The sequence below is a fragment of the Notechis scutatus genome, chromosome 3 (genome assembly GCF_049901735.1).
Source record: "Notechis scutatus isolate UNSWTSFEM ecotype Mainland chromosome 3, rNotScu1.2, whole genome shotgun sequence".
Classification (NCBI taxonomy): Eukaryota; Metazoa; Chordata; class Lepidosauria; order Squamata; family Elapidae; genus Notechis; species Notechis scutatus.
The window spans coordinates 136,647,387-136,674,603 of NC_142011.1; the positions used below are offsets into that span (position 1 = coordinate 136,647,387).

The 27,217-nt window shown below is 41.2% G+C and overlaps 1 protein-coding gene across 6 annotated transcripts in view; it reads right to left on the reverse strand.

The window, feature by feature from the left end:
* Positions 1–394: 394 nt before the first annotated feature.
* Positions 395–27,217, reverse strand: part of RNF152 (ring finger protein 152) — a 38,389-nt gene continuing 11,566 nt past the window's right edge. For 5 of the 6 annotated variants that reach the window (XM_026675379.2, XM_087961192.1, XM_087961193.1 and 2 more), the window contains one exon: positions 395–1,956. In XM_026675379.2, the coding sequence (XP_026531164.1) occupies positions 1,172–1,783 (612 nt within the window). In that variant the 5' untranslated portion in view covers positions 1,784–1,956 and the 3' untranslated portion in view covers positions 395–1,171. Of the gene's footprint in view, positions 1,957–18,504; positions 18,658–27,217 lie in introns of all 6 variants that reach the window. The other variant, XM_087961194.1, reaches the window with a different exon arrangement.

The following is a 27,217-nucleotide window of genomic DNA, read 5'->3' on the forward strand; positions in this document are numbered from 1 at the left end:
CCTCTTATCTATTTTTATTATGGCAACATTTTCACACTGTAAAAGCCTTTCATTACAGGGGACAGCCCAATATAGGTTTATCTATTTTGCATCACAGTCATGATGCCCACCAATATCTCACAGCTGCAATAATAAATAAGCATCTACAAACATAGCTATTATGTTATGTCTCCTTTGAACTTCAACTTGCATTCTGGAGGATAAGAAATTTTAATAAAAACCATTGATTCTGCCATTTCGGTAAACGTATTCTCTCTTGGGTAACATGACCTCTACTATTTCTGAATCATATGACCAGTATACAGTATGCATGTGAAGTACCATGAGAACTTACATATTCAAGTGGTGTTTGACAGAAGAACACAGAGACAATCATTTTGGCCAGACATCTTGATTTCCTTCCTAGCTTCCTTTATTGCTTTTATGCTTATGGTCTCATTTCAATTTTTTAAAAAAACAAACGAACAAAATCATTTAAACTACAGAAGAAAATAGAATGAGCATAAACATACACATATATTACATCTAGAAGATTTTCAATACTTTAAAAAAATGTTCCCTTTCGATAACCTGTGGGACAAATTTTTAAAACCACTTTCATGAATGTGCAATTTGAAAGATACAAAAAAAAAGTCCTCATGGCCTAAATGATTACATTTCATAATTTTCCCTGCGGCTATTGGAAAATAAAGAGAAAACTACATTTTTGCTATGTCTGGAGAACACTGGGTAGATTGACGGTCTTCATTCCAATGTTTAATTCTACTTGAACATACAGCATTTTCATTTGTAAATCAACTACTCTGAAGAGACAGAGAGAAAGAAAGGGAGAGAGATCATGACCTGTACAGTAGAACCAGCTAAATAGACATCTTTAATCTCATAACATGATGAAATCATTATAGATTACAGATCATTTGCTAAGTGAGTATGCATGCAGTCTTCTTTGAAATCGTCACCAGCAGAGAAGCACCGGATATGCCTCACACTCTATCAACGGGTCTTGCTGTCCTACTTTTTACAGCAGACTCTGGACTGTCAATCAGCTTTCCTGGCTTAAATGATTCAGTCCATGTGACAGCATTTCACCTCCTGGCCTCCCGTCACCATCAATACCACCCTCCCAAACCCCTAAATCTAGCTCACGAGAGGAGCTTGCTGCAGCCTCCTTTCAGCCGCAGGAGATCACAGTGAAACGTTTGGAGATGCATGACATGTTGTGGAGGACAATACCAAGAAGAAAAACTAGGACACAGGCCACCAGGATGACAGTGCAAACCCCTGACCAGGTGGAGCTCTTCACAATGCCCCTCTGGTCTTGCTCCTCATCTCCTGTAACCTGCGGCACCCCAGCCTGCAGTGGTTGTTGCTCGGCTGGGATCGTGACCACAGTGAGAGACTTCTGTTGGCTGCTTGGCAAGAGACGACAGCCAATGTCTCCAGGCAATAGAGACCTCTCTTTGGAGATGGGCAAGGGCAACATGTAACACCCATTGCTAGGAAGTTTGATGAAGACTGGAGTGTGCTCTGAAGTGTGGGGTATTGCAATCACGGCAACGACCTCCGGATCATCTGGCAACTGGGAGACAGAGAACCCAGGTGGGAGTTTAGTGACACCTCGGCACCATGGACACCTCAGGTCCTTCTGGCTGGTCCTCATCTGCTGAAGGCAAACGGAACAACAAGTATGCTTACAGTCCAGTAACTTGGGTCTCCTCCGTGGGCTGTAGTAATTGAAACAAATCTGACACTCCAGCAGAATGTCCTGGGACAGAGTCTCCATGGTTGCCCAACTATTGAAAAGCAAAAGAGATCACGCTGACTTGGCAGTCCAGTCCAAAACCCGGTGCCCAGAGCTTTCCTTGTCCGCCCACGATGACTACTTTGTATTCTGCTACCAAACAAATGACAATATGAAGTCTAGAAGGAAGCATCTAACTGGAGGTCCATCAGCATCTGAGGGGGGAAAAATAAATAAAGATCTATTAAAATACCAGAGGGAGGAAGAGATTTATGAATGCAAAGGAACAGAAAGGGCTTCTCAACTTGAGATTCCCCTAAGCATTGTCACAACAACAGCAATCATTAAAAAAAATGCAGGCTGCAGCCAAATAAAGACCTTTAAAGAAAACCTTTCAAGCTAGCGCCTGAATCTCCATGTTTATTCAGCCAGTAACAAAAACACTATCTGCTTGCAGGAAAAAGGGAGAAGAGTGATTAATTATTATGAGCTTTAGGAAAAAACTTCATAATTTGTTAACAAAGGGCTGAACAATACAAGGCAAGTAGAGGAAGAAACATTTAAACAACTTCTCAATCATTATGTTGCAAGTTATCACATGTCATTCTCATATATGCATTGTATGATCTTCTGTTGCATTTTAATGGAAATCCCCATATACGTTGTACACCTTAGGTATAGTGTAAGACCTCACTGAAATGGATTAGAACAGACTTCTTCAATCTCATTCTTTGGCATGGCTTTGCTTACTAGATATTCTGGGAAATGTGTCCCAACTGGTTTAGCTAGGTACTGCTTATGTTTGGATAAGGCACCGAAACATACGCAAGAAGAGCTTGTATGTTTAATAAATACAGCAACATATTGATTTATGCAACATCTATATTTGCAAAAGCAATCCTTGGGCAGTGAAACCTGCAGTTCTATCGTTTTGATAATGGCATGGAGCTAGTCATGTTATCTTCTAAAGGAGGACTTTAACAAAATTATACTCTGGACAGCACCAGTTTTACAATGTTTTCCTTTTTTTCTGATCATTGCATTCTTTTCTCTCTAGATAATAATCAAATAGAAAGAGCATCACAGCCGTGCAAATTCTATTTAACTTCTCTTTTTGATGTTTGGGAAATGCTATGTAAGCATAACTTGTGCACCATACAGGTCAAATGGGGAACCCGCAACTGTAGATAGCAATATGGGAAGTAGTTATGTAATAGTAGTAGACCTAACAGGCAACTTTTCCAGAATATCACAAGCTTTTTGTCTGAACTGTACCACAAGTCCAAGCAGCTCAACTCTATGCAGAGATTGTTGGTAGAGTTTTCCAGCTTTATAATAGCGGGAGATTTCAACCTCATTTTTTGGCTGTGAAGAATGAAGCAGTGCAGGAGGAGTTCATGGCCACTATGGACCTGATCCAGATTATTTATTTTTGTTAACTGAAGTTATACACTGCCCATTTTACTACTGAACAGACTCTGGGAGGTTTACATAAAAATTATTGAGGGTCAAACACTTGTTGTGAGTTATACAGTGGATCTGTTTTTTGTCTTGTTGCTTTGGTGATGTGATCAGGATTTGAGGGATGCTAACATCTATCCCAAACTACTCTCTGATTACTACAATTCTTGCTAAGCCTTGTATTCTTTCCCTGTTTCTATTAAAATCTGCATGACGCAGTTGAGAGAGGGTTAGGGTTGTAATGTAATGTAAAAATGTACAATACATTTGTATGAATTATGTCATATTTCTGAAATTCTAATCCTGTATTAATCTGCAAGAGTTACATGGCAAACAGATGGACATGCACATTTACATAAGAAAATTAGTTTTTCAAAGGCAGCTACTGAAGAATAAAGTAACTAACTTTTTGGAAATAACTCTGAGTTATTTAAGAAAACAATTCTTAAGGGAATTGGATTGCTGGATTGCCCTGTGATGTTACTACTTTGGTAATATCCTATAATATAATAACATAAACTTCTGGATAGTCACTGTGAAAGCAGGAGGGATTAGTAACCTTTGATACAGTATTTTTTATGTTTGCATTGCTGAAGAAATATTTAGATTGTTTTGATCAGTCCACTACAAAAGATCTAGAGTAAAACACAACACCAAGACATGAAGAAGCTGAGATAACTACTATTAAGTGAACGCCAAGGGGATTCCAGTTCTTTTGGTAAATATGGTGTGAGTGTGGGGGTGTCTATGTGTACATAGACAACCTTGGGAAAGAAATGATGTATAAAAAAATTTACAAACAAAGGTTATATCTTACAGGTTATATCTAAACAGGTAGCATAGTAAGCCAATAGAATGGATTTCAGGCTACAAGAGTGGAAGAAACCCAGAAGAATAGCATCTTCCTCCTAAAACAGCTTGTAGTATACTAGGTCAAAAGATTCTAATTTGGATTTTGGTACTAGAGAAGTTTACCAAATGGACTCTTGCGAAAAAAAAAGTAGCTATCCTCCATTCATTTATCTGTCATATATTTCTGTATAACACCTCTTTTAGTGTCTCCTTTTAATAGGCTATTTTAATACTATTTTAATTTTGTTTGTCTTTGAATGGTTCTGCCAAGACAATACCCTGAGAGATGTAAAGTAATTCAAGAATCTTAGAATAAAGATAACTAAAAACTATCAAATCCCTGGTAGGACGTTTCATGGTCCAGTGGCCATAAGGCATGGCAAATCTAAATTCAGCACAATTTCAGTGTCTATGTAGCCCAGCTTGCTACCCTTAGTTTGGAGCAGTATATAGATATAAGTCCAAGGTAGCAAAAGTAAATAAATATGTAGATTATCTCTGGTGTATGTATATGTTTATGAGAGTATGCACATTTTGTATGTATGCACACACATATAGTACTACCAAATACTATCAAATACCTTAATTTAGAGATACTTTAAAATGGATTGAAATTACTCAAACATAATTTCATACATAATTTCAATAAAACACATATAGCAGAAGTTTTCATAATGTCTTGATTCATGGTGCCCTGAATGTCTCAGGAATTTTTTTCACCCCCTAGGCCAAAACTATGCACTACCTAAAGCTAGTAGTTCACATGAGGTAAAATGTAAAATTCGCTATGACATCAGTGTCAGTTTGCTGCAGCCCCCTGGGGTGCCCCCCAGCACATACTTTGGGAATCGCAGATTTAAAGTGATATTAAATTCAACCTTTAATATTGTTTTGGTGCCTTTTGAAGCTTTTCTTTTAGATAAAGCAGTTTTTCTTCAGAGAAAAGTGCAGTAAGAGGCGAGATTCTGCATGTCTTCAGAATTTGCAGGATGGATTCAGAAATATAACCAGTTGTGGGGTCCTTGGTGCTCTCTGACCTTGGTTTGTTTTCTTGCAGACATTTCTTGCAAACTAGGTAACATTTTCAGTGCTAGTCAAGTTGTGTACTGTGGGAACCAGGTGGAGAACCAAATGAGCTTTGATGATATAAAGCCTGAATTAAAGTACAGATAGTACTTTTTATCTGAACCCTCCTCAGACTGAGCACACACACACACACACACACACACACTAATACATACTCTTCTGGTTAGTTTAAACTGAGAAATAACTGCTGTACAAGGGTTTAAATGGATTTGAACTTATATCCACTGCATTTTAAATGTATATGCAGCGAGACTACAACTTGGTCTAGTTTCCCCAAATCTAGCACTCCCAGATGCGTTGGCATGGCAACTTCCAGAAGACTTATCACATCAGAAGTCTGAAAACACCTAGAGGTACCCATTTCAGGGAAACTCGTGTAAGCCACATTCCCACACAACCCAATGCCAGGAAAAATCCAGGATATTCGTCCCATCAATAGAGCCTACCACAATTGTGGTCTGTGCTTGCAAAGATGTTATGCACAAATCTGCTCAGATGTTATATGAGGGTATAGCTGACTTCAGCAGTAGTCAAAAACACCGTTTTGTCATTAGTACTTTGGACTATCTGATGACAGCCAAGAAAATATTGCTGACTGAGACAACTGAGAAAGACAGTCAGGGATATCTTTAGAACTCTTAAAGGACGAAGAGTAGGGAGAGAGAAGGGCTGGAAGGCAGTGACACTCAAGTGAGACCAAAAGACAGAGACAATCAGAATCATGATTAATATCCTTGGTTAGTGCAGATTTCATAGCAGCTGAAAGCTCTGCAGGCTGAGCTATATCTACTAATGTTAATAAAAACTAATGGTGTATGAAAAAACCACAGGCAAAAGTCTCCAAGGAAGAGAAAGAGGTGCATTAACAGCATAAAGGAGTAAAGGGGAGGGGGAGGATCACAAATTAGTTTAAGCTAATTTTATTTAAGGGGAAAAAAAGATTATTGAAAGTGACATTGTTCCTGAAGTGTAAATGCAGTTCTTCACAGTATGCCTGCTGGTCTTGTGAAAGAGATTGCTAGCAAAGTCCCCTATGACTCCTGAAGTTGCAAACTCTGGACAAGGGTATGCATTTATATACACACTGCTATTCGGCAGGGTTAAGATCAAGCTTGTAACTAGGCAGCACATTGCCTTTAACCAAGGAAGCTTCAGAATGCAAACTCCCCAAATACATTAAGCTTCCTTAGAAACCATTACACACTATGCGTGATATAAATATGGCAATGTTTGCCGCCCTAAGGCCATGGAGTGGGGGGAGAGGGTGTGAGGGCAGAAAACAGGAAAGGTTCAGGGTTGCACACGAGAAATTTACTGCCGGAATGAAATGCATTAAAATATAATAGGATGCGTATGTTTGAGTCTTCACAAATTATTTTACAATTCCCACCCTTCTGCTATAAAAGTATCTTCCACAAGGTCTGTAAATCTGTGGTTAGATACTAATCTGTGGAAAATTACCAAACAAGTGTGTCTCATGCACTGTTTGCTTCTCTTTAACAACTCAAATAACTTACATAGGTTCGTGAGAACTTTTCAAACAAATGCATAAGGACAGAGAGATAGGGATGAGATTTCAACTTTTGGAGCATCTTAAGACATTTGTCTAAAAAGTAAAGAGATAGGCCAATTTAGAGTTCCTGATTATACAACCTCCACACCATTCTGTACCTAACACACTGTATAAAAGCCACAAGAATGAAATTGCTATCACTTTTTTACTTGGTGTTATTAATATCCCTTTGTTTTCTAACTGCTCGGAAGACATCTGTCTTTTAGATAGTGTGTAAATTAAACAGCCACTTGGATTTTATAGAAGGCTCACCAGCCATTTAAGGAGGAACAAAATGAATGTGTTGCTCTACTGTAAAACTTATAATAGTTTATGATTAGATGGCAGGGCACAGGTGTCAACAGAACATTAGGGACTGGTATTATTTTTTTAATCAAATTCGACTCAGCTGTAGTGAAGAACAAGAATATCACCCACGTGGTATTCCTGTCATGATGGCACTCTGGCTTGGAAGTTGTAGATACAATACTTCAATTGTTTTATCCCTACTTGAAGTTCTAAATGTTTGTCCCATGGACTGTATTAAGCTCTACTTCCACTTTTCATTTGAATCTTGTGGAAATGAAATCTGATGGGATAACCGCAAATGCTATGAGAGAGAGGGGGGAGAAAAATTGGTCTGGCATCAGCTTTTCTGCTCTTCCAACAGCAGCCAAAAAAAAATTTTGGTTTTGGCTTTCAACAGGTAGTTACCAGGTTTTTCATTTGCTTTGCTAAAGTGGCATTTTTTAAACCATATCACTCTCCTTTTATTATTATTTACTTATGCTTTATCATTAGTATTAAAGTGTGCCACAGTCATTTGAGGGAGGGAGGGCTAAACATTTCTTAATATATTTTGAAAACATTTTTTTTTTTAAGAAAGCAAGACATTTTCGATTCCCTGTATAATTCTACCCTTCATTCAGTAGATATTTTTATGGTTGCGATGGTTCAGCACCCATAATAAATATGAGTGAGCTTGTCAGACGGAAAGCTGACAGCCAGGGTTCAAGACCCAAGCACCACATGATGGGGTGAGCTCTCGTTACCCGCCCCAGCTCTGGCCCACCTAACAGTTTGAAAGCATGGTGGTCTGCCCACTGCCAGGAGTTCAATCCTAACCGGCTCAATGTTGACTCTGCCTTTCATCTCCGAGTTCAGTAAAATGAGCACCCAGATTGTTGGGGGATAATATGCTGACTTTATAAACTGCTTAGAGCAGGGCTGTCAAACTCGTGGCACATGCTGGCCACACCCTCACCCGGTTTAGCGAAGGGAGGAAATCCCGATACATCATGTGATGCCACCGTGACGACTTTTGAGTTTGACACCCCTGGCTGAGAGAGTGCTGCAAGTACTATAAAGCGCTGTATAAGTCTAAGTGCTATTGTTATTGCTAAATGCAAAAAGATGAAGAGGTACCACCATTCTGTGCACCTCGATGTATAGTCATGCTGACCACATGACCACGGAAATGTCTGCAGACAACGCTGGCTCACTCAGCTAAGAAACAATGATGAGCACCATCCCCTGGATTAAGACCTGACTGGACAGGGATCTTTACCTTTAAATATTTTATGGGCAAAAGGGAAAAGTTTCCTGCAATCCTCCTTGCCTTTCTCGGTCAACATTCCAATTTTAGTATTCTCTTCACAGACACTCTGCCCGATGAAGCAATTTCAGTTAAAATAGATTACTTTACAAAAAAACTCTTCTTACCAATCTAGCATCAGTCTTCCCAAGTGGACCAGGCAAGAAACAGAACCAGATGAGCTAATTCTACTTTATTGTAAGGCTTCTTTAATAGAGTCTTGCAAATCTGACAATACAAATCTTCTGCCATCTCTTATACTGTCTGGGAATTTAGGGAGGATCCTTTCCAAGTTTCGTTCTCTGCCCATTAGGCAGCTGCAGGCTATGCCCTCTCTTATCTGATCTTTCTCTAGGCAGCAACTCTTCACATACACCCAAACACAAACACACAGATCGCCCAAAGTCATTCTCACATACCATTTCACAGAGATTGCCAGATAACCAAGCTGAAATCATATAAAATCAGTATATATTAAGCTGGCCAACTTATTACAGAAATTAATTATAGCTGTTCCATGCAATGGCAAGACGTATACTATTATAAAATGCAAAGACATATAAACATATTGTGTTATTACATATTAGAAAAGCAAAATTTCCTGTTCATCTAAGGAAAAGCTCCTGCATGGGGCTTTCCAAGTCTTATAAAGTTGAACCAAGTAACTTTGCAAGTTGCTGTTGCCCCAGAAAAAAATTGCATTGATAATTTTGCAATATGGAGTTGGAGGCAGGAGTTGGAGGCACTGTCTCATCTAGCCTTCTCCTGTCCCAGAAACCAAAATGCCACGACATCATGGTGCTTCTCCCAGTAGTTCCTGGCTACTTTGAGGAGACATTATGCCTTTCCCTCAAAAAGCAGATGAGTGAATTGAAGGTTGAAGGTGGAAGACGTGTTATCATGCTGATGGTGGACATCTGGAGATGTTCATATCACTGCAGAAACTGTGAGGTGGTAGGACAAACTTCATGTATAGAAATGTCCAAAAAATGTCCTTTACTTGTCTGCTATTCTGTTAATTTTTCCATGAGCACGGTTGCTAAAATGACTCTATCATGATTTGTTAAGGAAATGATTTGATATTATAGTTAGGGTTGAGACCAGCACAGTGGAACCAGTGATTCCCAAATTAGAGAGAACTATTATGTAAACAATCTCAGATGCCTCATAAGGCTGTCAAGGGACCAGCCAGGTTTTTGTTAACTCAAAAGGAAGGAAAGAAAATGTCTAGCGCTTACATTCTGCCTCAGAGACAGCTAGAAAAGTTCTGTCTTCTTTGTGCCACTGTCAAATGTTGAGTCACTCTTGCCTGCAATAAGGACTTTAGTCTAGCCAAGTCATGTCTCGAAAGAGATTTCAATAGACAAACTAGAGTAATGAAATGTCTGCAAGAAAACAACCAAGCTCAGAGAGCATCAAGGCCCCTTCCAGGACCATCTCCGGTGGCCTAGAGGTGGAGCTCTTGCCTCACAATCAGGAGGCTGTGAGTTCGATCCTAGGTAGAGGCTAATAGTTGGAATAGACTCTCCTGCTCGAGCAGGAGGTTGGACTAGATGACCTTCAAGGTCCCTTCCAACTCTGTTATTCTAAGTCATGTCTGAAACTATTCAATTTCAGGTTACGCCAAATGTGAGTGTCTGGAGAATTGTGATTAATGAGCCAGACACTTTCTATTATCATTACTATTACAACTAGTAGTAGCACCACCACTACTATTACCGCTCTTACCATACATTAAACAGATCTCTGAAATAAGGCTCCTAGCTTTTGTGTATGTAAAATGTTTGTTTTAGCACATTCCTGCGACTAACTTTTTATTTGCTGAGAGTCTTCTGATAACTCCCTATTTAGGCTGGCAGATCTGAGCTATAAAAATCCAAGTGGTCATTAGATAGAATTTTTTAAGTAGATGTCTATATTTTTTTTGCTGTCATCTAATGGTGTCCCAGATTTTTGCAGCATAGAATTTATGGTCCCATTTAGCTAGCAGAATGACACATTAGGGAAGGCTAAGATAACATGCCTTAAAACATATTAAAACTTTGGTTTAAAAATTGATATGAAGGAGAATAGAGTACCATATTTTTTTAGTTCTATTTGCAACGGGAGAAGGAGTTGGCCCCTTCCAAGTTCAAATGCATTTATTCATTCAGTCATTCATTCATTCAATCAATACATATGGCCGTTCATTTCAGCAAATGACTCTGGGCAACGAACAATCTTAAGATAAATTAAAACAGATTTCCATCATACTATACAAGAATTAAAATGCAACAGCGGTCAAGGAGGATGTGACAATCCTTGGTTGTCAACCCACCAGAAAATGGGACTCTTCACACACTTGGAGCCACAAGTACATATCCAGACCTTTAAAGGGCCCTATGAAAGGCCAGCAGGCTTCAAGCCACCCTATTGTCTGGAGGGGGATGATCCATAGGGCAATGGCAGAAAAGGCAAGACTCCTGCGCCCCACTGTCACTCCATGGCCAATGGAACATAGAACATGCCTGCCAGATGTGATTGGAGAAGTAGAAACAACTGGGAAAAGGTAATTTCTTGGATAACTGGGTCACAAAACATGAAGAGCTTTAAAGGTGAAAACCAGCACCTTAAATCCCATCTTAGAAGCATGCTGGCAACTAATGTACTGTAGTTCATGGAATCATAGTGTTAAATGTGCCAAATAACCAGCACCATTTATTAGTTGTTCAGCTGTGTTCTGTACCAGTTGAAGCTTCCGAATGCTCTTCAAGGGCAGCCTCACGTAGGGCGCATTGCAGTAATCCAAATTTATCTCCTATATCTCAAAAAGCAAAAACGGGAAACCAGCAAAACCAAAAAAAAAAAACAATAAAGAATCTCTGTTCAATTGCAGTTGTATCATTATACCAGGTTTCATTATTCCACGGAATCAAATTTTTCATCCTTGCAAGAGTCTGGTAAAGATGAGTAAAAAGACCAATGAGGCAAGAGTAAAACCCAAAGATGCGAAGTATAACAGAGTAAGCAAAGGAGCAGCACAGAGTTGCCGACAGTGCTGTGGAAATGGAAAAATGATAGAAAAGATTCTTTACTGACTTCTGATTTCTTCACAAAACTGTCATTCGTGGTTCCATTAACTGAAGAAAGCCTTCTGTCCATATCTTCAAATTGTACAGCAATCACAGACTGCAGTGCCAAAGAGCAACAATCTGCTTTCAATAAACTAGTGCTGCTTGAACATGGCCTTGTCTGCTCAAGTTCTCTGTAAAGACCAATGGTATAAAACACTTCTGGCATTTGCAACTCAAATCCCAAGAGCTTGTCCTCCGAGAACTGGAAAAGCTGCCAGTCCAAATTGGGAGAGGCATAATTGAGTGAGGCTCAGTTCATGAAGTCAATTGGTCTTGACTGGAGACAAATCAAAAAATCCCCAAGCTCTCTGCTTTGAACTGCTTTCACATGTAGAAAAACAAATGGGACTTGAAACTTACATTCTCCTCCACGCTGCATCGAGAGCCCAGGATGGGTTGACTCCTTCCTATGACTTCATAGCTGAGTCTGTACTAAGATATATAAGCCAGCCCCCGGGAGAGACCCCAGCTTTTGACTCAGCTCCTTTCAGTCAGTAGCTGTGTCTCTGAAAGCGTTCTGTTAGATAGCAATCACCAGCGATCTTCAGTATCTTTTTTCCTCGCTTCAAGCAGCTCCCAGGGATCTGGGCAGCTGCTCTTTCAGGAGAGCCCTACAACATTGGGAGCAGCGTCACAGAGCTCTGTGCAAGCAAGCTAGGCAGCGTCTGCAGACCTCCCCCACGCCTGCAGTTTGGAGCGATCATAAACACGATCGGCAAACTAATAAGAGCTCAAGCTAGCTGATCGTGTAGCTGGTTGCTGTGTTTTTCCCTTGCTGACTTCGCTCGGGGCTCTGTATAGCCTAAGGAGCAATTCTTCAATCTTGGAGCCTGTTTTCCTGTAGTCAATGGCCATCTTGGATTCAAGCCTTCCACCACGAGGTGAGTGGCCATTTTGTAAGCCCGGGGGCCATTTATACCCTAAGGAACTTAATAGAAAAATTTCTAAAAAGCTTCTTTCCAACGCAAGAGCCTTTATTTTACAAATGGAGCAAGATAAGGCTCAGGCAGAGCTTTCCCCCCCAGTGGAACAGTCTCTTAAGCCCAATAGGAGAAAAAGACGTAGGCAACGCACCCAATCAGTCCAGAGGGAGGTGGCTGCTAAAATCAAAGCTAAGGCTCTAGCCCCTAAGAAGGCAACTCAGGCTGAATTGAGGGCAGAGAAGCGCAGACATGCAGCTCTAGAGAGGCAGTTCAACAGAACTATTCAACAGAAGGGAGTGCAACTACAGCATGTTTCAGGTGATACTCGTGGGCCCCAACCAAGCCCTCCCAGGGGAGGAGAAGTTATCTATGAGCCTTTCCATCCTCCATCCTGGTCTCCTGAGGCTCTTGCTGTACAGTCAGATCCTCAGGATTTAAGCAGATCTGGGCCTTATTTCCAACAGGCTTCTGTGCCCTATGCTCCTCCCCCTCCCTCCAGGCCTCGAACCTCTCCTCAATCTAGGCCTGAAGCCACCTTCACTCCCACAGCAGTAGGCCTTCGGCCTCTACCTTTGAGCATAGACCAAGGGATATCCAAGATGTGGTCTCATCGGCCATTAGGCAGGGATTGGCTGAAGGCTTCAAGCAAATTCTTCCACCTCTGGAAAGGGTTCAGGCCCTTCTCCCTTCTCAATTTATAAGTTCCTTGCCTCATCATCCTGATTTACACAGGCCTCAGGACCTCAGGGTCCATTCTTCTCTACCAGAATGGGAGGAGGTTGATGAGGAGGAAGGCCTTCACCATCTGAACACAGTTACTCCTCTCATTCAGAGTGTGAAGAGGGTGAGATTTTTGACCAAATTTTTTCAGAGGAAGAGGATTCTCGCCCAGAGCAGACATCCTCTGCATTGGTTTTCAAACCTACTCTCTTCAGACCATTACTCAGCAAGGCCTTGGTCACTGCCAAGCTGTCACCAGAGGAAGTGGCTCCCGAGCCACAAGGAAATCCCTCTAGCCAAGGGGATTCGCTCTTCTCCAACCTGTAGTGCATGCAGAGGTTTTGCCTTCTCCCATTTTGTTCCTGGACATCATCAAGGAACAGTGCGCTTCTCCTTCGGCAGGTCCTCGCCCATCTTCTCTAGATAGGCGTTTCTACAATGTCAGTGCAGCTCTGGACAATGCCCTGGCAGTGCCTTCTGTTGACATTCCAGTTCTGGCTTCATCCTCATCTTCTGGTACTCCCACGGAGCCAGAAGATATCCTGAAACCGGATGATAAACGTTCCAAACAGACCCTCAAGTGCAATCACCAGGCTGCTGCTTGGGCTGTTCGGGCTTCAACAGCAGCATCCTTCTTCACCAGGGCATCCATACGGTGGCTGCGCCAACTCCAGAATAGATTGCCTGCTTCTGACCTTCGGTCTCACCAAGACCTTAATAAGATTATTGCAGCGGCGGAATTCACTGCAGATGCCACTCTCAATTCCGCCAAATTTGCATCCAAGGCCATGGCATCTTCTGTAGCAACAAGAAGACTTTTATGGCTCCGAAATTGGCAGGCGGAGTCACGCCAAAAATGGAAGCTGGCTTCAGTTCCATTCACAGGCGATAAGCTTTTTGGCAATGCTCTGGAACCTTATCTCATCGAAACCAGAGATAAACGTAAAATTCTCTCTTCCTCTGGGAAGAAAGCCGACTATCGCCCTGCTCCTTATCGCCCTCCTGCCTTCCGAGCGGAGACCTCATCTCGCTTCCCCCGCTCTCACAGGCCATACTCCCAACGCCAAGACCAATGGGCAGAAACATCTGGCAGGCAACAACCTTCTACTGGTAAACAGCCCTTTCGGGGGGGAGGGGGTCGTTCCTTCCGTCGCTCTAAGTAATCCCTCGTTCTCCCCACCCATTTGGAGGTCGCCTAGCCTTCTTTGCCTCCAAATGGGAGGAGTCAACGACGGACACCTGGGTGCTCAGCAGTATTAGGTCAGGGTTACAATTGGACTTCCTAACCCCACCCCCAAAAAATTTTTGATCTGTCCTGTGTCTCAGGACATTCTCAGGCAAGCCCTCATGAATCAGGCCATTCAGCACCTTCTTGAAATCAGGGCTATTCAACCTGTTCCCCCGTCTCAACGGGGACGTGGGCTTTAATCTCGCCTTTTCATCGTTCCCAAAGCCTCAGGGGGGTGGCGAGCCATACTTCATCTAAAATTTCTCAACCAATTTGTAAAATACAGGCGATTTAAAATGCAGACTCTGCATTCTATTTTAGAGAGCGTTCGGGAGGGCAACCTCTTCTCTTCCATTGATCTCATTGAGGCTTACCTCCACATCCCAATTTGGCCTCATCATTGCCAGTTTCTCAGTTTCTGTTATCAGAATACCCATTACCAGTATTGAGCACTTCCCTTCGGCCTCTCATCGGCTCCAAGGGTCTTCACAAAGGTTCTGGCAGCATTGGTGGCATCTCGGTGTTCTATTCCAGTGAGGATCCAATGCTACTTGGACGACATTTGGATCCTTTCCTCTTCCATCCTTGCGACCCATCGGGATCTGAAAATTACCCTGTCATGTCTCCGGAGCCACGGATTTTCCATCAACACCAAAAAGAGCCAGCTCTCTCCTACAACCAAACTGCAACACTTGGGAGCAGTCATCGATACCATGTCGTGCCAGGTTTTCCTGTCCCCAGCTCGTGGAAAGAGCCTTGCAGAGATCATCAGCCAGATCCAGCAACATCAAACTGTCCTCCTGTCGCTGCTGTCCAAACTTCTGGGGGAGATGGTTTCCTGTATTGGCATCGTCCCGTGGGCTCAGCTCCACTCCCGACCCCTCCGATGGTTCCTGCTTCCCTACCAACAAGCAGGAATCAGCCACTCATCCATCAAGGTCTCACTTCCGCCACAAATCCGGAGATCTCTCAATTGGTGGCATTCCCCATCTATCTGGAGGGGACTCCTGTTCAGGGATCCAGACAGGCTAGTGATAACCACTGATGCCAGCCTCCTGGGTTGGGGTTTCCATATGCAGGGCCAGATAGCTCAGGGCATTTGGTCCAGATCCGAACAGACCCTTCCCATAAATTGGCTATAGCTCAGAGCCATTTTTCTGGCTCTCAAGCATTTCAGGCAATCAGTGACCGGCTCTCATGTTCTAGTCCTTATGGACAACATGGCCTCAAAGGCTCATGTCAACTGGCAAGGGGGGACGAAGTCCAAAGCCCTCATGAGAGAGGCTCTACGGTTGGGGTTATGGGCAGAGAAACACCTGTTATCGATCTTGGCGGACCACATCTCCAGGGTCGACAACTCCCAGGCTGACTAGCTCAGCAGAAGCCTAGTCGACCAGACAGAATGGTCCATTCCTCCGTCTCTATTCAGGGATCTTTCCCTCAGATTCGGAACATTGGAGGTGGATCTTTCTCCACTCCTCAAAATGCCCAAGTCACCAGATTCTTCACCAGGTTTCCTTGCCAGGGAGTGGAGGGGACCAATGCTCTTCGGTGCAGATGGCCCAAGGGTCTCCTCTACACCTTTCCCCCGCTTCCCATCATTCCGGCAGTAATTTGGAAGAGGTTGGAGGAACGTGCAGAGCTCCTCCTGGCATCCTATTGGCCAAGGAGGCCCTGGTTTGCGGACCTGGTCAACCTATCGGTGGCTTCTCCTTGGACGATCCCTGCCCATCTAATCTCCCTTCACCAGGGGGCCCTGCTCCATCCAGAGCCCCAGTGGTTCAAGCTGACCGTGTAGCACTTGAGCGGCAGCGGCTAGAGGAGGCTTATCTTCCAGAAAGGTTCATCCTCACTATCCTGGCTTCTTGCAAACCTTCTACAAGGTGCATCTATGATGCCACCTGGAAGGCTTTTCCCCGATGGTGCCTCAGGGAGGGTCTTTCTCCTGCTTCAGCCCAGTTGGCAGAAGTTCTTAGCTTCCTTCAGCGTGGGCTGAAGAAATATTTGGCCCTTACGCAGGCAGGTTGCGGCCCTCTCCATGGTCCTTTCATGGGGTTCGCTTCCTTCCTTATCCCATCACACTTCAGTCAGGAGGTTTTTGAAAGGGGCTTCCAACCTGCACCCTCCGGTGGTTCACAGGTATCCTTCCAGGGACTTTCATTTGGTCCTTAATGCCCTTACAAAGCCCCCCTTTGAACCACTTAGAACAGTGTCTCTCCGTTTCCTGACTCTGAAGGTAGTGTTCCTTGTTGCCATCACTTCTGCCAGGAGAGTTTCTGAGCTTGCTGCTCTTTCCATCAGACTGGACCTTTGTTCCTTTCACGATGATAGGGTTGTTCTTCGTTTGGACCCCTCATTTATTCCGAAGGTTAACACCTGGTTTCACAGGTCCCAGGACATTGTTTTGCCTGACTTCTGTCCTCTCCCGCACCATGACTTAGAGCAGCAGTGGCACACGCTAGACGTAAGAAGGGCTCTTAAAATATAAATTAAGCGCACTTCCTCCTTCAGGAAATCAGAAGCCATGTTTGTTTCCTTTTTCCCTTCTCACTTGGGGCACAAGGCCTCTTCTCCTACTATTAGCAGGTGGGTCAGGTCTTGCATGGAGCAGGCCTACAAAGCTGCGGCCCTTCCGGTTCCCTGAGGTCTGACGGCGCACTCTACCAGAAGCGCGGCCACTTCTGCTGCCTGGGTGACCCAAGCGTCCTTGGAGGAGATTTGTCGTGCGGCCACGTGGACATCCCCATCTCCTTTCATCAGACACTACCGTCTGGATGCTTTTGCCTCAGCGACTGCAGCCTTCGGCAGTCGGGTGCTTCAACGAGTGGTTCCACAGTCGGTGTGATGAGCCAGACGAGGACCCGCCTGTGGACATGCAAGCTTTGGTATGTCCCATCCTGGGCTCTCGATGCAGCATGGAGGAGAATGGGCGTTGGTAGAAGTTACCGTGAACGCCCTTTCTATCTATGCTGCGAGAGAGCCCAGCCCCTCCCTTGATTCGTCTGGAGAGGGTAAGACATATTTCTGTATTTATTTTGGGCTTTCAGAGACACCTTTCAGTCTGTCAAGTATCTTCGCCAAAGCTGGGGTCTCTCCCAGGGGCTGGCTTTTATATCTTAGTACAGACTCAGCTATGACATCATAGGAAGGAGTCAACCCATCCTGGGCTCCCTCGCAGCATAGATAGAAAGAGCATTCACGGTAACTTCTACCAATGCCCATTTACTGCATGCTTGCCAGACAAATCTATTATTAAAACCCACCCAGTCAACCACCCAAAGAAATATATTACAGAGGCAATATAAATTAAAATGTGTGTCAAGAAGTCTTTCTAATGGCAAACCAAACCCCGCCCCTCAAGTATTCTCCATGTTAGATTTACTTTACAGTGGGTTTGACACAGTGGTTAAAGTGCAATATTGCAGGCAAACTCTGCCCAAAAGTCTGGAGTTCGAGCCTGATGGGACTCATGGTTATCTAAGCCTTTCATTCTTCTGAGGTTGGTAAAATTAGAGCCAGGATTGTTGGGGGCAATATGCGAATAATGCTTCTATATTGTAAACTGCCCAGAGAGCGTGGTAAAGCACTATGGGCCAGTATAGAAGCCTAAATGGCATTGCTGTTGTGATTTACTAGGATTCCAAATTCCATCAGCCAGAATCATTCTGAACACACAATAATGTTTCAAGAACCCAGCTCACACAGACCTTACACAGAATTCTATTGCTGCATAGTTCAGATTTCCTTCCTTTTACCAGTATAATGAGAGGTGAATTGTGGTTATTATTAAACAACTGTGAAATTTGGAAATCTGGAAAATCCATAGAATCAAACCTGAAAATTTGGGGCCTAACACTACATCCTGGCTTATTTGTTGCCCAACCTGGTTCCATAATTCACTTTAAAGTTTACAGGTAGTCCTTGACTTACAATTCATTTAGTGACTGTTCACAGTTACAACGGCACTGAAAAAAGTGACTTATGACTGTTTTTCACAATTACAGCCTTTGTAGCTTCCCCAGGATTTATGTGATCAAAATTCAGATGCTTGGCAATTGGTTCCTATTTATGACCGTTGCAGTATCCCAAGGTCATGTGATCAACTTTTGCTACCTTCTCACAATCAAAGTCAATGGGGAAGCCAGATTCACTTATTCAACCAGATTACTAACTTATTGCAGTGATTCACTTAACAACTGTGGCAAGAAAGGTCGTAAAATGGGGCAAAACTCACTTCACAAATATCTCACTTAACAACCAACATTTGAGGTTCAATTGTGGTCATACGTCAAGGGCTAGCCGTATTTCCTATATCTGCTGTGCACCATATATTTTCAATTCCTTTTCTCTTACACCAAATAGCTCCAGGTGTGCAATTGTGGCTGCACTGAAAATAAATAAATATGGACAGATTTAGTCTCGTGCTAAGACACATTTTTGTGAAAGATCAAATTCCAATCAAGTGTGTGGTACTTGGTGAAAAAAAAGAAATCTTTACAACGCAAAACAGGTCAACTTTAACCAACTGTAAAAGAAAGCTTCAAACAGGTTTTTCCTTTTGAACCAATCTACGGTAAGGAAAAATTTCAACCAGCAAGCACTGTGCCAAATAAAAAATAAAAAAAAATAAACACCACTGTTAATAAATCAATAGTGCTGTGTTAAGCATCAGTGTCAATGCATTTTTCATTCTTATTTTTAAATGGGCAAACCCTAGCCAAAACTAAAAGCAATGGCAGCAGAAAAAAGCAATGAAAGCAAAATCTTGGTATGTGTAGCGTGCGTGGAACACATGCATCAAAAAGACACCTTTGTGCTAGCAACAAAAATGAAATGCTCAACTATTTGTACTGGACAAAAAAATTCTATGTAAACCAATCCATATTGTGCAGGGTGCTGTGAAATACACAGGATTGCAAAACAGAACGTTCACACTAATCAATGACAGCAGTGCTGCGTAGAGTATTTGCAGAATTACATAGTCTTTAAAACTAAACCGCATAAAAATATTTTCCACTGTTTCTCATAAAATTGTACTTTTAGAGTAGTAAAATTAGATTAGAATAAAGCTCTTTTTTGAACTGTCTATATCCCTGCATGCCATTTAACTAACTATTGGAAAGGGAACAATACAGGTAGTCCTTAACTTACAACAGTTCATTTAGTGACCGTTGAAAATAAAAGTAACTTATGACCCTTTTTCATACTTACGACCGTTGCAGAATCCCCATTGTCACATGATCAAAATTCTGAAGCTTGGCATTTGTCTCATATTTATGACAGTTACAGTTTCCCAAGGTCACGTGATTGCCTTCTGTGATTTTTTTTCTGACCAGTAAAATCAATGGGGAAGCCAGATTCATTTAACAACCTTGTTACTAACTTAACAACTACAGCGATTCACTTAACAAGAAAGGTCGTAAAACGGGCAAAAATCACTCAACCAACGTCTCACTTGGCAACAGAAATTTGGGGCTCCATTGTGGTCATAAGTTGAGGACTACCTGCATAACTGTTCATTACAGATGCAGATCCCTAAATGTAAGTATTTGACCTCTGCAGCAGGATATAAGTGGAATTGTCCTTGATTACCAATTTTCAGAAGTTAATTCGTGCTTCAAATTGCAGCTCACGCAATTCTATATTTCAGTTGAAATTGTCTGTCTCCTTAACTCATTTCAGTCTGCCTTATCTCTCAAGAGGTAAGTTTATTCCCTTTTTAGAGAATAGCCGTGACCTTGAAGTCTTTAAGGTTCCCAGACACTTCAGAGAGCATGCAGTACCAATACATTGCAATGTGGTGCCAAATCTCTTTAGTACCCTATCTGGGCATCAGATCTCTACTAGGAGGCAGCATGCGCAAATCTAACAATGCCAATGGACTGAAAACAAAAATCAATCAATCTGCAATTCTGTTTACATTAGCATCAACACAATTCAATTCTTGAGTGGCACAGTCTCCTTTACACAAATCAGAATGAGCGCTAGATAGCCTATTCCTGATTAACCATTAAATCAGTGTGCCATGCACTGATCTTCGCTCTTCTCTAAAAAAAAAAATTTTTTTAAAGAAGCAATCCCCTAATAAAAACATACCATCAACCCTATTACTAAAAATGGAAAGAATTAAACAAGCACCACACAGCATTTTTTTTAAATATTAAACACACTGAACTTTTTTGGCACCGACTGATAATAGCCTAATATCCTTTCTTCTAACTTTAGATAGAAACGTCTTTTGACTGCACTGAATAAGTATTTTTTTTCAACTCCATTGCCTTTGAGTAGAACTACACCTTAGCTTCTTGTGAATATCATGGCAAATGGAGACATTCTCAGAGAAGAGGGGTAAAAAAACCAGAATCTTTTAAAATATGATTTAGTGACTCATAAATGTGACAGCTGTATTAGATTTATTTGTTAAGGTCCTCTTCAACCATGTTAAAAGCAGGATAGATTTTAAATTAGCCTTCCCCTTGCTGCTTACCAACAAATATGTTGCGACACTTAACTTGAAATTTTAGAGTTTAATCTTAAAGCTGGAAGGTGCTAAATCTGAGAACAATTAGGACAGTTTACTTTTTCTAACACAGAATTAAATCATTTAATGATATAGTTTCAGCAATTATGGTCGTTCAGCAATAATCATCGTGTGAAAAGTAACAAAGTTCAAGAAACTGCAATCCATTTCTTATTCTCAATATGCCATTGAGGATGAATTTTTCAGTGACAGAATGTCATCTTACTAACCTGCAATAGTTGTTATAAATCAGATATGTAAACTAATACAAATTGGGTTATCAAGAAAACCTGTTTCCAATCAACCAAATAAAGAAGTATTTATATGCTGTAATGTGTTTTGTTCTCTTAAACTGCTACTACATGCAAACAACAAACCTAAGTTTCCATCTCCAGAGATGAACAAATCCAACAGTCCAAAACAGTGGCTAATTTTGATTATTTGGATAGAGGCAGTATAAACCAAGTTTTAAACTTGCAGAGGTTACTGGCACTGTGAAAAGTAATACAAATCTAGGCAATGTTTTTAAAAAAATCTCCAATTCTATCTGCCTCATTTGAATTGGAACAATCTGAGGAATGGTCATCTTCTTCTTTTTCACAATCAATATTATCTCTTATGTTACGTATTGTGGCTAAACATTTCTCCTTCACTTTGAATTTATGGAACATTTCCTCTCCTTTTTGTTATATTTCTATTTCAGTTCCATTCTCTCAGTGTTATTATACAGAGGGGAACATTAATTCAAGAGAAGTTACATGGAATTTTGGATCTTAACCATTTTTAAGGTGATTATTTTAAATATGAAATCTACCCATTAGCAATAACCCTCTGAGCTGCATGCATTCAGATTTAATTTCAGGTTTAATTTTTCATTAGAAAACAACAACAAAATCTCTGAGAGAAAAGGTGCAAGTAGTTCTTGTTTAGTAAGCACAACTGGGACCAACAACTCAGTCAATAAGCAAAGCAGTTGCTAAGTGAAAGCATGACTGTGCGAACTTACTTTGTTGTTGTTTTGTTTTGTTTTTTGCTTTACAGACTTGTGAAGGTTGTAAATGTGAGGACTGGTCGCAGAGTTATTTTTTCATCACTGTCATAACTGTGAACAGTCACGAAATGATAGTTGCTTAAATAAGGACTGACCATATTTGAGAATGATTGTTGAACTAATGAAATGATGGACCAGGCAAATGCAAAGGAAAGCAAAATCACAGGAGCGATTAGAAAGATTATTTTTATGATATATTTATGATATACGCATGTATACATGGAAAGAAGAGATAGAAAACACAGAGACATCAAAGGGCATGGCTGCATTTCCATGGTGTATGCAGCATTTGCAAATTTCATCAGAAGCTGCCATCATTAATCTGTAAATTTTGAATGTCAAGTTGGTAGTTGGAGTATTTACATAGGAGGAGGAGGGAGGGAGGAATATTATATATCAGTGATGGCGAACCTTTTTGTTGTGGTGTGCCAAAAGCACGTGCGTGCATGCCTGCATCCACAATGCTATGCACCTCGCCCCCCCGTGCATGTGCATGCAACACCCCTGCCCCCTTACCTGCATTGTGCATGCACGGACCTCCCAGCTGATTTTTGGGCCTGTTTTAGGCCGTTTTCGCTCTCCTGAGGCTCAAGGGAAACCTCTCCAGCCTCGGGAGGCCGAAAAACGAGACTTCCGGAAACACCAGAAGTGCCCGCTTTCAGCCTCCAAAGGGCCTCTAGAGCTTTGGGGAGGCCATTTTCGCCCTCCCGGAGGCTCGAGGAAAGCCTCTGCAGCCTCGGGAGGGTGAAAATGACCTCAAACAGGACAAAAATCAGCTGGTAGGCGCACGCATGTGCAGTGCAGGTAAAGGGGCGGAGTGGGGGTGTTGCGCACACATGCGCAGGGGGCGGGGTGCACTGCATTGTGGGTGCTGGCATGCGCGCTCACACTTTCACTTTGCCATCACTGCAACATAGCAATGATTTTATGCTATAGTTTTGTTCAGAAAACTGCAGAACACAAAATGTTCCAGTCATCAAAAAGCAAAAGGGCAGGTATCTGTATCATTCACTGATGGTCTCTGTCTTATGAAACAGCACATATAGCAAGATATGTTCTAATTTGTACTCAATTAACATTGTATTAGTCAACTGAAGAAAACATAATCATGTTATGATGCATTTCAAATGTCTTTATCAACAAGAAGTGATGCATGCATAATTTAAAAAAAGGATTTGTGATAATTTCACATTTTAATTACTTTGCAAAAAGGTGATGTGCAGACTCTAAGGAGTCCTTAAAATACTTTATAGTTTTATGCTTTTACAGCCTTGCCTGGAATATATATCTAGTTATATATCTTGACAATATATTAACCATATGGATTTGAAATGTACATGTCAAGTTATTTGACATGGAACATACTATCCAAGATTAGATGACTGCAAAATTTATAACTAGAGCTCTTACACTTATTTTTAGGCCACAATCCTTATCTATTTTACATTTTGCATAATGCATAGACACAAGCTTTTTAAACAGAATTCGGTGGAATCCTAAATTCTGTGAGACCTTGATGGGGTTCCGTAAAAGACTAAGGACAACACAGCCAATTTTTTTTTTTATCACCACAATTTGACCTCTTTCTTCATGACTTGGAAAAAGTCAGAAAATCCTTGGTATCTGAAAACCCCATGGATCTTAATTTCTGCCTTCTTAGCAGAGTATTTCCCAGGGACAAGCCAATGATCAAAAGTCTACTTATAATACAAATTCACCTCACCATCAACATGGTGCAATTTTATATTATGGGTTTTATCTTTATATAGCACATGCACTTTGTCACACAGTTCCGTGCCAAATGTGATCAAAGCGTGAGTTCTTCCTCTCCTGGAGTAACTTGGAACCTAAAGTCTTTGTGGCACAGGGCCAAGTTATTTGCAGTATGGCTATTCTCTGAGGATATCTGCTGCCCTGGTGCCACCAGGTCACATAATGTGGAAACACTCTAGATCCCTTTCCTAGCAGATCTTAAGACAAGATACCTTCTAGGCAGCAGCCCCCTCACCTGTTCCCCTGAGCTCTGGCAGGCTGCTACCCTGAAGGCTTCTGGCTTCTGGAAAGTCTCAAAGACAAGGCTTTTCTCATAAGCAATGGGTAGAGTGAGGTTAGAACCCAGTGGAAACTCTTTTTGCAGATGACATCACAATGCCAAAACAGTTTATCATATATTGATATATCTCAACTAAGGGTCAGTAAAATAACTTTGGACGCTCTCATTTGGTCTCTCAGCTGACACTGATAATTAGGGCTCATCTAAAGAAGTTTAAGAACAACTACAGAAACTCTGCAATAATAAAATGCTGGCAGAGAATAAGACCTGAGCCAATTTATTATTGCTTTAGTTGTAAAGTGTTTTCTTTTGCAAACATTTTGAAAGGCTGACTTGGTAGGCAATCCGGTTTCTCCACTGGTAGAAACTCTTTGTCATGCCCTACCTTCCAGCTTTAGAAGTTTAAAATTATATAACATTCTCTTTTCCATCTACCCATGCAATTTCATATTGACTGGAACTTACCCAGCCTGGCTCCTTGTAATACAAGAAAAGAAAAATGCAGAGAAAGGACACTTGCCAATTTAATCCCTTTCTTTTTCTGAGCTATTGTGCATCCAGTAGTAGTCCGCTAACCATCAAAGCCTGGATCAATCCTGGCTGCATTCTCCTTTTGTCAACACAGCAACAACTATGGTTACAGTGATTGTGAAAAGTATCTGGTTGCAAAAGGCCAGCTTCACAATGAATGTTAAATAAAAACAGGAGAAATGGTGGCTTTGCAACAAGCAGGTTCTCCCAATAGAAATTGTTCAGATTTTTCTTATAACCAACCAGATAAATTTAGACATGAACTGAAAGCATGAATGGGATAGTGCCAATAATTTGTTTTCATTCCAATTTATTGCCAAAGGATTTCTTATTGTTTAAGACCTTGCAATTGTTCAAAGATGAGTCACTGGCTGACATTTTTTCCACTCTCCCATTGGTCAGCTGGAGAGAATATTAAATGGTTCAAAATGTTTGCTGGCTGTTTTCAATACTAGTTGGTTGCACAATTTCACTGCCATGGAAATTCGTCCAATTCTGGCAGATCTCCTCCAATACAATCTTAAAAGCATTTTATTCTGGATCTTATATGATCTCACACCCCATTAAAATATAACAAAATGAGATACCATATTCTCAGCTTTGGGAAATGATGTTAACAAATGTAATACATGTGCTTTGAATTTTAAGTTTTAAAATGCTACCCTTATTAAAATGGCACGTTATCATGAAATATCTGTGGTGTGCTGAACAGAGACTTCTGGAGCCCACTCTAAGGGCTGAATAAAGGTTTTAGGTTACCCAATCGTCTTTCGAAGTGACCCAACCCTGTTTCAAAGTAACATTGGTTTTCATGGAAGTTTTTTTTAATAAAAATAGTAGAAGTGAGAAAACATGAACCGCATGCATGAATATGGGTCCCAAAAGTTGCTCCAGAATGACGGAGCATCACGTGCACTTCTCCAGACAGCAGAAATTTCCACGCTACCTGACACACAAGCACACAGTGTGATTACAGCAAGCAAATTAACACACAACACAAATAAAGGTGAAAAGGACCCTTCATCTTTTTCTTCTCTCCCACTCATCGTTCTTTAATTTAACATAGCCCATTCTTTTGTTCAGAAGGTTCTCCAGCAATTTTATCATTTGGTAAGAAGAACGCAATACAAATACATCACAAATGGTTAGCAATGACATCACTTAACAGATAAATAAAATATACATACAAAGAACTTGGGCACTTTATTAAAAAGTCTCTGTTAATTCAAAAATAAACTTTTACCTATGTGGCTTCTCTGGTGAACCTCAGCAGAGAAATGGATCATTCTGGATAATCATTCTTTTTGCCATGACCCTTTCGAGAAGCACACACTTTGCATCAAGAGAAGTACTAGTAAAACACTGGAGTACTAATCACTGACAACTACGCATATACAAAACCTACCGTTCTCAAAACTGAGTATTACAGAGACTGCTGGGATGTTTCATCAATCTGGCTATTCCAGGGTGACCAGCAGGTTTCAGGAAACCAGTTTTACAAACAGAAACAGTTTATAGTACTCAGATGAAGAAACAGAATTGTTTCAGAGTAGGACCCTGTCCTGAACATCACTTCCAGCTTGGAACTTTGAGACAATTACAGCGTATAGGTAGTCCTTGATTTACAACAGTTTGTTTAGTGACCGTTCGAAGTTACAACGCCCCTGAAAAAAAGTGACTTATGACCGTTTTTCAGACTTAGGAGCATTGTGGCATACCCTTGGTCACATGATCACAGATTTTTTTCCCCTGTAGAAGTGCAATGAAATTCTCAAAACTCAGTGATGTTTCTCAAATCAGATACTCATACCCGCATTGCTTTGTGGGTATGGCAGGGGAAGGATATTATAAAATCTCCAGTCAGAGGTGATATTTGCCAGTTCTTCGAACTACTCAAATTTCCGCTACTGGTTCTCCAGAACTGGTCAGAACCTGCTGAATACCACCTCTGGAACACAGACATTATACTGCAAGTCATTCTTCTCTCCCTTACCCTCTGGAGTATAACTTTAATTTACTTTAAACCACTTTGATTCAAAAATCTAATTGTGGCTGACAGTGCCTGGATCAGCTTCGTTTTGAAGTTCAGCCATAAGCTAGTGTGCAAGCAAAATAGGTTTTCCTACTGTTACAGTAAGCAATTATACAAACACTGGGAAAAGATTAGCCTTCAAAAATACTATCAACTGAGGTGACCTAACCTAATTACAAGAATCCTTTCTTTTTTAAACATAATTGCTTTATCTAGCTCTATCAAATTAAAATTGTATTAAGAATTGTTAACCAAGCTAAGAACAACATATGGTTTCTAAAACATATTTCTAAAATGTAGAGAATTTGGATCCTTTAAAAAACAGCATGTCATATGGTTACATAACAATACCAAGGAACTTAAGAATCCCATTCAGAAAATAATTTCCATCAACCAGCAGAAGAAGAGTTTCTGAAAAAGTTTTCAGAGTGGCAAGGCAAAGGCACTGAATGAATGAAGATTGGGTCCTCAACCATTGTAGCAGTAGGAAATAGTTACAGAGTGACTTTGTTGTTTGTTTTCTTTAAAAAACGTTTTTAATGAGCCATGAAATCCATCCTATGGTTGCAAAGAAAAATATTTCTCTATCCATGTTTACAGGCTGGAGACTAAAACCAAATATATTTTTTCGTCTAATAGCAGATGGAAAGAAAATTAGATTTAACAGAGCAGATTCCCAAGGAATTGAATATGGAATGATGCTAAGCAACTCCATCTTCTATAATGTGGAAAAGAAAGCAATAAAATATTTTATCAAATT